At 35.2% G+C, this 12,472-nt stretch overlaps 2 protein-coding genes and 1 long non-coding RNA gene across 4 annotated transcripts in view; 2 read left to right on the top strand and 1 right to left on the bottom strand.

Annotated features, from left to right (window-relative positions):
- The window catches only part of LOC120418577 (myotubularin-related protein 13), a 65,382-nt gene extending 62,675 nt beyond the window's left edge, over positions 1–2,707 (top strand). For both annotated transcript variants that reach the window (XM_052711086.1, XM_039581026.1), the window contains one exon: positions 1,568–2,707. In XM_052711086.1, the coding sequence (XP_052567046.1) occupies positions 1,568–1,660 (93 nt within the window). In that variant the 3' untranslated portion in view covers positions 1,661–2,707. The remainder of the gene's footprint in view (positions 1–1,567) is intronic.
- Positions 2,708–7,841: 5,134 nt separating this feature from the next.
- LOC120419308 (dehydrodolichyl diphosphate synthase complex subunit DHDDS) lies at positions 7,842–9,240 on the bottom strand. The gene is made up of 2 exons (XM_039581980.2): positions 9,014–9,240; positions 7,842–8,947 (listed from the first exon to the last, which is right to left on the bottom strand). Exon 2 carries the CDS (start codon positions 8,931–8,933, stop codon positions 7,980–7,982), a length of 954 nt encoding a protein of 317 aa, XP_039437914.1. The 5' UTR covers positions 8,934–8,947; positions 9,014–9,240; the 3' UTR covers positions 7,842–7,979.
- An 868-nt stretch (positions 9,241–10,108) lies between these two features.
- LOC128093448 (uncharacterized) lies at positions 10,109–12,331 on the top strand. Its single transcript, XR_008212476.1, has 2 exons — positions 10,109–10,588; positions 10,647–12,331. It is a non-coding gene; the product is annotated as an uncharacterized LOC128093448 (long non-coding RNA).
- The last annotated feature ends 141 nt before the right edge of the window (positions 12,332–12,472 follow it).

Raw genomic sequence — 12,472 nt, 5'->3', positions numbered from 1 at the left:
ACTTTTTGGAGTTTATGTCCCAGACTTTGACCGAGAATGAAGAGGGGAAGGTAAAAATGAGAATGAATAGGGGGAAGATAAAAAAATGAATCAATATTTAAATAAAAAAAAAAGCGTTGAACAATGCAATACACACAAGTTTGATTGTTTTTCAATCATCAGTTTTCAAAAAATCCAAGTTAAAAAACATGGTTTTGGCTGTACATTGAAATTTCACTAATGTTCAAAATGTTTTTTAAGCAAGCCCAATTATGCTTTACATGACTATCGTCGCAGGAAAATCTATTTGAATTGTTTCAGTTGATAACATTTTACTTACATTGAAGTTTTGAAACTTGAAAAAAATATTTGTCCGCTTTCTTACTTTTTAGGCCAATTTTGAAGGGGGCGAAATAATCGTTGAAAAATATTTCTACTTTACTTAACTTTTCTACATTTATTTTAAAAATAGTGTCCATTTTTGTTATCAACTTTAAGTCTCAACTCTTTGAAAACAACTATAAGCCCGTTTATTTTCCTCTTTTGAAGAGTTGATTAAAAATAAGTTTGGAAATAATTATAGCTGCACTTTAGATGCTTTTAAAAAATTACTACATATTTTTCAAAAAATCATGATTTGGCCAAAAATTAAAAAAAAATCAAAGTGTATAAGTTGGCCGCAACCAAGTTTGTTTGTCATAGTCTAATACCAGCTTAAGAATTTAGTCCATATCTCAACTTTAGGAGCTATTACACTACGACAAACAAACTCGCACTTTTAGACAGTTTGCCTGCTTTGTTTGTTTGCTTGAATTTGTTTGTACAAACGTCACCCTGCATTTTGCCTTGTTTGCGAGTTTGGCAAACTGTCAAACACGGAAAAGTGCGAATTCGTTTGTTTTTTTTTTGCGATAGTGTAATGGCTCCTTTAGGTTTACCAAGGAGGTATTAGACTATGAAAAACAAACTCGAACTGTTTCATGATTGACAGTTTGCTTGTTTGCGGCAAACAAAACAATGCAGATTGATGTTTCTGCAAAGGGGCGTTTTTTATTACGTAACGCAATTTATTTTTATTTTGTGGACCCCCCCCCCCTCGTAACAAGATTTCCCTACAAATTTAAAAAAAAATGTATGGGGCGTAAGAGGGCCATCGGCTCCTCCTCACCTGCGTTACGTAATAAAAGAACGCTCCCAAACAAACAAAACAGGCAAACTGTCAAACAGTGCGAGTTTGTTTGTCACAGTCTAATACCTCCTTTACTGCACTGATATTTTGGTTAAAAAAAACTCATTAAATGTAATGAGATGGAATAAGTCAAAAAGTGACATCAGAAGTTTTAACAAGTACATACTTATGTTTTATTACCGAAATCAGAAGGTGAAAAATCACAATTTTTCAGATCGGTAAACCATCTGTCAATTTTTGTTTTACAGATTCGGTAAATTTCAGTTTACCAAACTGTTTATTAATCGAAAAATTTGGTAACGAAAACGAGGTTTGGATAATACAGCTTGATAACAGCTTTTGATAACAATTCAGAAAAATTTAAGATTTTAATCATTTTTTTAACAAAAATTTTCACAGCTGAAAACCAGCCGCCGGACGTACAACTTTTACGCGGTGGACGCCAACAGCGCCCAGGAGTGGATCGAGAAGATCCAGGCGTGTCTGCAGTAATGCAAGAAAGAAAGAACGCATGAAACTCAACTCTAGCATTTCCCAACGGATTTCGTCAGTACACACACACTCATTCAAGCACACACACACATACAATGATAATATTAGCAAAAGGTAGTAGCAGTAGTAAAAATGATTTTCACATACAGAAATTATGGACCGAAGCAAAACAAAAAGAAGAAGAAAACGCGCGTTTTATGTGAAGCGGAAGTATGAAAAGCTTAAAATTTCATATCAGTAAAAAAAAACTCACAAGAATTTCAACGTTTAGTTTATAAACATAGCTAGAAAGATAATGATGATTCGCTAATATTTGATGTTACGCAGTTGAATGCTTAATTTTTGCGTTTTTAGATGGAACTGTTTAGCGCTATTAAAGTAAAGTAATTATATTTAGCTAAGGGACGAAAGATGTGTCATACTGGTAAAGAGAGATTTGCAAACATTCTCGAAAACAATCAACAAAATGGAAAAAATGGGGAGAAGAAAACAAGCTTGGCATGAAAGCTATACCAAAAGATTTGTGTTTTATATTTTATGTGTTTTTTTTTGTGAATATCGTTTTTTTCTGTTCTTCTTATTGGGTTTATTCCGATACACTAAAGCTTGCATTTACCTTTTTATTCCAAAAAGAACTTTTATTTAATTTTATGTTTTTTTCTTGTAAGACTCTGTATGTATTATATGTGTATCTTATCTATCATTTGCCGTAAGATTTTCGTTGGTTTGTAATTGTTGTAGTCGTAAAAAAACGCTAGGCTAAGGCTGACGACGAGAAGAGCTCAAATACTATAATTTAGCCTAAACACTCACCATCAATGATAAATACTTAGAAAACTCGAACCGTGACAGAAAAGTAGCAACTCACACCTCCACACACATTTCAAATCAAACCTTCCACACACACACCTTTCTCAAATGTGATATTTTCTTGTGCGTTTAAACCAGAAAGCTTAACGATCGTAGCTCGACAACCATTATTTCAACATAGTTTTTAACGTCCAACATGTATCGAATAACGAACGAACGCGAGTCCGATCTCAAAAACTAAAGATTATCATTTTTTGTTCTTTCTAATCAAATCAACCAGTGTTTTGCGGTAGAGGAAACATTCCCCCTTTTTTGTATGTGTGTGTGAGGTATTCCGTTCGAATAATTTAGCTAGTGTTTCACCACGGTCTTCCTTGTTATTTATGAAAATAAAAAAAATCTATTTACTTTGTTGTCCCATCTTTCCCTTGTTCACACCAAAAACTTGAACATTCTTCCAGCGATCGCGATGATGATCTCTTCGGTTTTGTTTTTGTACAGTTACCTTTTATCTTCTACCTTTTTTTTAATTTCCAAGCGACAAAATAAATAGCATCAGTTCGATTCATATCAAAATGTGTTTGTTTCAGAGCAAAAGTATTTATTGTCGAAACAGCAAAGAAGAAAACAATGATCAAAACCACGCCAGAAAAAAAGTAAGAAGGAAACAATTAGAGGAGCGCGATATTAGAGCCGTGGATATTAAACCCTGTACAAATTTTAACAAGTAGTTTCTAGTGGAAAAAAAAAAACTCTGAGAGGAAAAGAAATTCGACAAAAAAAATTAAGCAAAAACAGAGAAAAAACAGAACCATGTGAGGTGTGTATCGATAAGTGTCTATTATGAATAATTTAAATGCTATTATGAAATTATTACTATTGCAAATATATAACTATATACAAATTTAAAAATAAGTCGTGGAGTGAGTTTTATTTTGAATCCGAAAGTTTCATATTATTCAAGCCTTCAAAAATTCAGCAAAAGTTCCGAAAAAATCTACTTAGAAACATCAACATCAAACAAAAAAATTGAAATTTCAAAAATTCAACAATTTAAAAATGCAGCAATCAGAAAATTTTTAGGTCTTAAAAAAATATTAAAATTTAAAACATTTAATTTTTAATTCAAAAATTAAAAATGTTTTAAAAAAATCACCAAAACTCAAATTCTCAAATTAAAAAAAGGAATGTTTCCAAATTTTAAAAAAACATACAATTTTTATTTTCGATTTCAAAACAAAAATTTGCATCAATTGAAAAAAAAAATTTACCAAATTTAGAAAATTAAGAAAATCCCAAATTCTAATACTCTTAAATTCTTAAATTCTTAAATTCTTAAATTCTTAAATTCTTAAATTCTTAAATTCTTAAATTCTTAAATTCTTAAATTCTTAAATTCTTAAATTCTTAAATTCTTAAATTCTTAAATTCTTAAATTCTTAAATTCTTAAATTCTTAAATTCTTAAATTCTTAAATTCTTAAATTCTTAAATTCTCAAATTCTTAAATTCTTAAATTCTTAAATTCTTAAATTCTTAAATTCTTAAATTCTTAAATTCTTAAATTCTTAAATTCTTAAATTCTTAAATTCTTAAATTCTTAAATTCTTAAATTCTTAAATTCTTAAATTCTTAAATTCTTAAATTCTTAAATTCTTAAATTCTTAAATTCTTAAATTCTTAAATTCCTAAATTCTTAAATTCTTAAATTCTTAAATTCTTAAATTCTTAAATTCTTAAATTCTTAAATTCTTAAATTCTTAAATTCTTAAATTCTTAAATTCTTAAATTCTTAAATTCATAAATTCTTAAATTCTTAAATTTCATAAATTCTTAAATTCTTAAATTCTTAAATTCTTAAATTCTTAAATTCTTAAATTCTTAAATTCTTAAATTCTTAAATTCTTAAATTCTTAAATTCTTAAATTCTTAAATTCTTAAATTCTTAAATTCTTAAATTCTTAAATTCTTAAATTCTTAAATTCTTAAATTCTTAAATTCTTAAATTCTTAAATTCTTAAATTCTTAAATTCTTAAATTCTTAAATTCTTAAATTCTTAAATTCTTAAATTCTTAAATTCTTAAATTCCTAAAATCTTAAATTCTTAAATTCTTAAATTCTTAAATTCTTAAATTCTTAAATTCTTAAATTCTTAAATTCTTAAATTCTTAAATTCTTAAATTCTTAAATTCTTAAATTCTTAAATTCTTAAATTTTTAAATTCTTAAATTCTTAAATTCTTAAATTCTTAAATTCTTAAATTCTTAAATTCTTAAATTCTTAAATTCTTAAATTCATAAATTCTTAAATTCTAAAATTCTAAAATTCTAAAATTCTAAAATGCTTAAATTCTTAAATTCTTATATTTTTATATTCTTATATTCTTATATTCTTATATTCTTATGTTCTTATATTCTTATATTCTTATATTCTTATATTCTTATATTCCGTCATCAGGGGTGACATTGGGTCTGGGGGGTGAGATTGGGTCATACAAAAACGCTGAAATTTGTATGACCCAATCTCACCCCCCAGACCCAATGTCACCCCTGATGACGGTTCTTATATTCTTATATTCTTATATTCTTATATTCTTATATTCTTATATTCTTATATTCTTATATTCTTATATTCTTATATTCTTATATTCTTATATTCTTATATTCTTATATTCTTATATTCTTATATTCTTATATTCTTATATTCTTATATTCTTATATTCTTATATTCTTATATTCTTATATTCTTATATTCTTATATTCTTATATTCTTATATTCTTATATTATTATATTCTTATATTCTTATATTCTTATATGCTTATATTCTTATATTCTTATATTCTTAAATTCTTGAATACTATCATTCTAAACCAGGCCTGCCCAACGTCCGGCCCGTGGGCCGGATCCGGCCCGTGAAGCTATTCTGTCCGGCCCGCGACGGCTTTTAAAAAAAAGTTCTATGACCGGCCCTAAAGGCTGATCATGAAATACTCAATTAATAAATTGAGTGTAAAAATTTAAAAAAAATCTTAAGATCAAAAGTCATTTGCCTTTGTATTTTTTTAAATGATTTTATTTCACATTCACATATGTTTGAATTTAATGGTTATCATTTCTATATTAATATTTATTATACTTGAAAAATGTGCAAAAAGATTGCAAAAAGACACTATATTTAAAATTCTTAAAAATTTTCATAAATGAGTTAGCTACAATAATGAATATTTTTCAGAACAACTTTTCAATGATAAAGATTTGCTGAAAAAAAGCTTAGATCAAAAATTAAAATCGCTGCAAACATTTTAGAAATATTACAATATGTTTCAAAATGAGTCAAGAAATCAGATAGCTATTTTTTTCATGAACTTTACTAATTCTATGAAATTTGAAGAATGACGAATTAAAAACTATCAGATAACTATATATTTTTCTACACTTTTTTAAATTCCGTGTCTTTAGAACCATTTTGGAATGCTTTGTAAATTATTTGAATAAAGGTGCACAACAACGCAAAAATTGTTTTTTTTTCGTAAAGAAGATTTGAATCCAAAATTCGTTTCAACTTTAGCTTGTCTCGTTAATTTTTCAAACTGAACAAAAATTGCTACGACGCAATTTGAATGTTTTTTTAGTTAATGATGTCAGGGCATTGAATTTCAATCGACAAAAACAATTACAATACAATTTTAACCAAAACAAAATAAAAATTAATTTGATAAACACATCTTTGAAAGTAATCTTTATTTTCTTATTAAAAATCAAGGTATATGAATTTTATTTGTAACACAAGTTTATTTAATTGTTTACTTAAAACAACCTAATAAAATAAATGTTATGATTTTTTTTAGCTTTTTTGACCTTTTACCAACATTAGTTCCGGCCCGCCACTGCTTCAGAGAAATCAGACCTGGCCCGCAGGGCCAAAGGGTTGGGCACCCCTGTTCTAAACAAAATCAAGTCCACCATTTTCCGCCATTCAGATAATTTTGGAGTTATATTTTAAGCTAGAAACCCAAAATTTTAGAAAAAATAAAAATCATCGTGAAATTTTGGCGAGGACCTCGGATATTCCAGAATCCGTATTTAAATTTTGAAAATTCCTAGATTCTTTTTTTAATTTGGTAATCTTAAACTTTGTTGGGATTTTAATTTATAGATTTTTTTTAATTTTGTATTTTTCCCCAGAGTTGGAATTCTCGCGCTCTCGCGAGAAATATTCTTTTCGCTCGAGCTGCCGAGAGCAACTCGTCGATTGCGTCGTAGCGCTCGTGTACGTGCAAGTTCGCGAGCCAGAATTGCCCGCGAGCGAGAAGTAGAACGAGTTGCGAGTTTTACTTTCCCATCGCGTCATTCGCTTTCATAAGTTTGATGAATAAAAACTGCTCGCTTGGAACGAACGACTATCGAGGAGAGGAAGGATTACTAACTAGTTCTCTCCCTCGCTCGCTCGCGAATTAACTTTCCTTCTTCTCGCTCATTCCATTTTTGAACTTGTTGAGCTTAACTATTTTGTTTTTATATTGTTTTGGATTTTTTTTTTTAATTTTAATTGCAAATTTTTGTATAATAGGTTTGTTTTAAATTTATAAACAATATAACATTGAATTTTTGTATTTCGATGCCAACATTTCAAAAAGCATCATGTACAAACGATCCTTTTTGAGAAAAACGCATTTGAATGTTGAGCATAATTTTTCAATTCCCATTTTAATATAAAAGCAAAAGAAAATGTTCTAATGATAACAAACGATGAAAATCGTTGCTTTTATTGATACTTGATCATCTAAATTCAATAAAACATTATTTCCGTCATTATATTTGAGAAAAACAAACATAACTTCTTTAGAAATCACCAACGTCTATATCACCCTGCTGTCATTGAGGGAAACGCTTTGTTATGATTCGTTTTTCTTCGCCGAATGTACATGGTGCTTTTTTCATGATACTTTTTTTCGTCACAAGGTTCATGTAGTCTTTTGTTTGACAGGTTGACAGGGCTATATAAACAGGGACTGCTGATGGCAGAGATTTTGTTTATGTTACTTTATTTAAAATCATGATTGAACAGACTTTACTGAAGTAACTTTTGCTCATTTTTGGTGGAGAGGTAGCTTATTAGGAGTACTTTCAGAATATGCAATAACCCAGAAAGTGTCAAAATGTACATAATGCCTTTTGAAATGTTACCGTCGATTTGTGCATTGAATTTTTAAAATTTGTATTGAATACAAATATATTTTTTTATTTCTAAAATAGGGATATATGTATATCAATTTTGAAGTGCTTAAATGTTGTCCCAAATTGATCATTTTCATCCCTGATTCTGAAACAAAAATAATTTGGTGATATTCACAACAGACATCTAAAAAAAGCCAGTAAAATAAGATAAATTTATTTTCTGAAAAATTAACACACGATATTACTTAAATTGGAATATGATTGGGTACCTTAACACTAATTCGGCAAGTCATCTACAAATAACAGGACGAGACTTAAGTTGTGTGTTCATTCACTCTTCCAGCGATATTGCCCCCGTCAACTTCACCAAACTCTCGTGATCTCTCCGCTCGACGTCGTCCAAAAAGCGGCGCACCCGTTCCTCGCGTTCCTTCTCATCGGTCACACTGCTTTCACCCTCACTCGCTTCGATTTCACGTTTTCCTCCGGCTCTTAGCTGCCAATGGCATCGCTGGTAGTAAAACACCGCCCCAAACAGCTGCCACACGTTGAAATCCGGCCAGAGGGTCTCGGTGAAGTAGATGACCGTTGACTCGGACTGCCAGGTGAGAAAGTCGCTGAGCCGCACCTCGCCGGATGTTCGCACGAGGAGGTCCGGGTTGGTTCCGTGCTTCGTGTACATGCACCGGGAGAGCAGCTCTTCGTCGATGTCGTCCTGCTGGAGCTTTCCCTGGGCGAAACCTTCCGCCACGGTGCGAATCGAGTGGGCCATTTCGTCGCGCGACGTGTACGAAAAGGCCACATTCAGGAAGGCTTTGGTGTTGTTGCGCGTGATGAGGACGGCCTCGGCCAGGAAGCGCTGGATATCTTCGGGAAGGAGGGCGGTATTGCCGATGATTCGAATGCAGATTCCTCGCTCGTGCAGTTTATCCCGTTCCTCGAGCAGCTTGCGGAACTTTTCCCGGGCCAGCGACATCAGCGTGTCCACCTCTTCCTTGGTGCGTTTGAAGTTTTCGATGCTGAACGCGTACACGGTGACCTCGCGGATGCCAATGTCCTGACACCACTGCAGCGTCTCGGACAGCTTGTCAAACCCCTTCGAATGTCCCTCCGCCTTGGCAATGTTCTCCTTCTGGGCGAACCGCCTGTTTCCGTCCATGATGAAGGCCACATGCTGCGGAATCGGTCCCGCCTTCAGCACCCGAATCACCCACCGATGGTACCACAGCAGGTTGCTCTCCCGCACCCAAGTGGCCACTCCGTTGCTACTTCCTGGCGTGGACATCGCCCAAATCCGTCCTAAAAAGCACAAAACGTTCCTCAATCAACTCAAAGTACAGACACGATTCTCGTTACGAAACTTACCTCGTTCCGGCCAATTAAACTCGAAAGACCCGCGACGTTCAGGTGAAATTTCACCTTTTTGTGTCCGCTCTCTCGCGGTCGTCGTGAACAGGTGGGGCCTCGAAACCGCAGACGATGTTGGCTTGACGGACGACCGTGCTGCTGGCTGAGCTGGTTCGTGTCGATTTGGAAAGAAAAGCGAAATCGCACCAGCGACACGAACGAACTCACATGACAGCGGTTTGTTTTGATAATGTGCGCGAGAGAGGGAGCATCAGGAGGTGGAAGCCCGAGCAGAATTTCGTTTTGGTTTGATTTCTGTCATTTTTGATGTTTTTACAAAGTGGCGTAGATGCCATATTAAAGTTGTCTACTCAAAAATGAGTAGAGAAAAAATAAACGTCAGTTCGTCGGTGGTGTTACTCAGATTTGAGTGAATTTCACTAAGAATTCAAAGAAAATTCTGTGATATTCATCCAGATCTGGGTGAAATTCACTGAAATTTGACAGCAATGGAGCACCCGATTCGAGTGGTAGAAATGACAGTTCTCCCATAAGGAATACATTGTAGAAAAAAGCAAAAACTGCTCGAATGGAAATGCTCCATTGTAAGGTTCAGTTCTGACGAAAATTGAGTGATTTTGAACGTGCGTGTAAATTTCGAATCTGTAAGTTCAAATTTTAGAAACATGTTAATATTTAATAATTTAACAAAAAAATAAATCGCAGAATTGAGATTAGGTTCTTCAAAATTGTATAAATTTGTATGACCCAATTTCACCATCTCGAATCATAGTCACCCCTGCTGACGGTAAAAAAAAGAAATAATGTATCGCCGGATTCGAGTGGTAGAAAAAACAGTTCTCACATAAGAAATACATTGTTGAAAAAAGGAAAAACTTATTCAAGAGTTTTTACTTGTTGATTTTTTGAATTTCGAACCATAAATTTTGTGGTAAAATTTTTGCTAGAATTTTGGTATATTTTTTTATTTTTCGGTACTTAAATTTTTGAATTTTGTAGTACCGTAAAACGGGGTGACTTTGATAGGCTTGCGATTTTTCCGCAAAATAAAGAGTACAATTAAAATACGTACGGAATGGGTTTGAACGAGGGGGGCGTCACTCCGCGATAACACACTAAAACGCTCAAAAACGAGCTCGAAAAGCATCAACGCTACTCATCGTGCCGAGTTTTCACATAACGCCACCTTAAAGCAAGTTATCGCAAGTTAACGCGCGTTAAAGCGAGTTAAAGCGACCAGCTCCTGCTCGACTTTTGAACCAGGAAAATCTATCTTGCAACCTTGCCGTCGAGCAGTTTTTGGTTATGTTTGGCAACTCGGTATTTGTTTTTGTTTTTTCAAGCAGTTTTGACAGAAAGCAATATTTGTGATTATTTTTATCAACGGACGGAAAAGTTTCGCCGGTGTGATCGCCGGCTCCACCTTCCACAGAGCAAGGCGCACGTTTTGACGACCGCACCGGACCGGACCGGATTCCAGGTGTGATGGGCGTGATCGGCGGCTGCACCACAAAGAAAAAGAACTTTGGCGGAGAATCCTGACTCAAACTCAAGGAGGAGGAAAGTTTTCTGGTAATGTTTTTTTAGTAGTGCGATTAACAGATTTTAATTGTGATTTTTATTTTTTTAGGCTCATAATCGAGGCGCTTGGCTGTAGATAAGCCTAGACTGGGTTAATTACAGTAACTATCTCCAGCTCTTGCCCTGATTGTGACCGTCTCCCAGCCAATCGTGAAACGTTTGCCAAGCAATTGACAAGTTGCGCAAGTGCACGGGAGTGAACGCAATACTCAGGCAGCACCAAATATCACGAAGGCAATGAAGCACCGGTCGCGAGGACCCCGAAGGATCAACGTGGAGGAAGTGGACTTGCCGGAAGACGATTGACACATCCTGCTGGGCATTGTTATTTTAGTGCGGCTCACCGGTGAAACGTACGCCCAGTGCGACCCAACCGTGTCCGTATTTGTCGGGTGTCGGTCCGGATTCCAGGCGTCGTCTCTCATGCTCGAAAAGTAAGCCGGAGGTCGCAGTACGGAAGCAGAAAGTTGCGGTTAAGGAGGAAGCGGAACTTGGCACCTGGTGGTGTCGGTGCACGATGGTATCACAGACAAACAGACGGGACACTCGAGTTCGGAACCATCGTCCTTCAATAACCGAGCCAAAACGGTTATTTCAAATGCAATTTAGCTTCGGCATCCACTCACCCGGCGTTGATGGCGCTGCTGTCGTGACAGCTCGCCCGTCTTTCCTCAGTGTGTGTAATGTGTTTTTGTTGTTGTAAAGTTGAGCGTGAGCACGTGGCAGCAAATGAAAACAAAACAAAATATGATAGAATTCAGGAATTCTAACGGTGATCCACAATCGCGGCTGACTAGCGAGGACATACCCTTTGCCCCACTATTAACCCGGTAGGCCTGCCGCTGCCGAGGCTGCTGATGAGGCGTCCGCTACTGCGGAGGAAGCCAGATTCTGTGGTGAAGTCATCTCCTTCGGAGCAACCTTGGAGCAACCTGCTTATCCTTCATGGATTGCTGCTCAGATTGCTGCTGCTGGTCGTCCTTTTGGCGATGTTGCGTCGATCGTGAGCGCCACTCAATCTTCATCTACAGTTGTTCTGTTTCGATGTACCTAAGAGTTTGCGGCAGCGTTTTTTGGAATCTTTGCGACTTTTTTCATCTCATTCGCCACTTTTTGCTGTTTAACGCAACTTAACTGCGCCGTGGACACGTTTCCCGCGGATGTTTCGAAACGAAACGCGGATGTTTTTGGGAGCAACGGGGAGGACCAGTGGTTTGGTCTCTGTCGTTGCGGTTGTGGTGCGTCGTTGCTGATGCTGCCGCATGGTTTGGCCGTCATCTTCGGCCGTCGGTGTTAATTTTTATTTTTATTTCATCGAGTACTGACGATAAGCAACAACAACATTATTTAAATCAGCTGTTGATGTTTACAATCGATAAGGCTTGATTGTCTCACGCATACACTGACATGACACATGACAGTAATGGGTTTGTATTGGTATGTTTGGGCTGCGCTTCGGCATAAGCTCACCAGGCAGCGCTGGCGTCGCCGTGATTTGGTGGTTTGATGAAGGACGATGAATTTCAAAAAATATTTGTATGGAGAGTCACGTCTGTTTGTCTGTGATGGTATCTTCAATTTGGAGCACGATTTGGAGATTCAACGCCAGCTGTGTGGAATTCCACCGCAGGATTGCAAAGAGCGGATTATAAAGGACGCCGCGGCAGGTTCAGTAAATAAAAAACAATCTGGAATAAATCGAGTTGTATAAAGTAAAATTCACTTTCAATTCAATTAGTGTTTTTATTACAATTAAACAGTTTCTGGTTCAGCTCTAGGATGTTACATTTGCACATACAGAACATCCGGACCGTAGAATTGGCAGTGAAGTTGAAAGTCGGCTAAAAGCGCGGATTGTATCCGACTTGAATCGGT

The sequence above is a fragment of the Culex pipiens genome, chromosome 3 (assembly GCF_016801865.2).
Source record: "Culex pipiens pallens isolate TS chromosome 3, TS_CPP_V2, whole genome shotgun sequence".
Lineage (NCBI taxonomy): Eukaryota > Metazoa > Arthropoda > Insecta > Diptera > Culicidae > Culex > Culex pipiens.
Note: the sequence above shows the minus strand (reverse complement) of the source record. Positions and strands in the feature narration are given on the sequence as shown.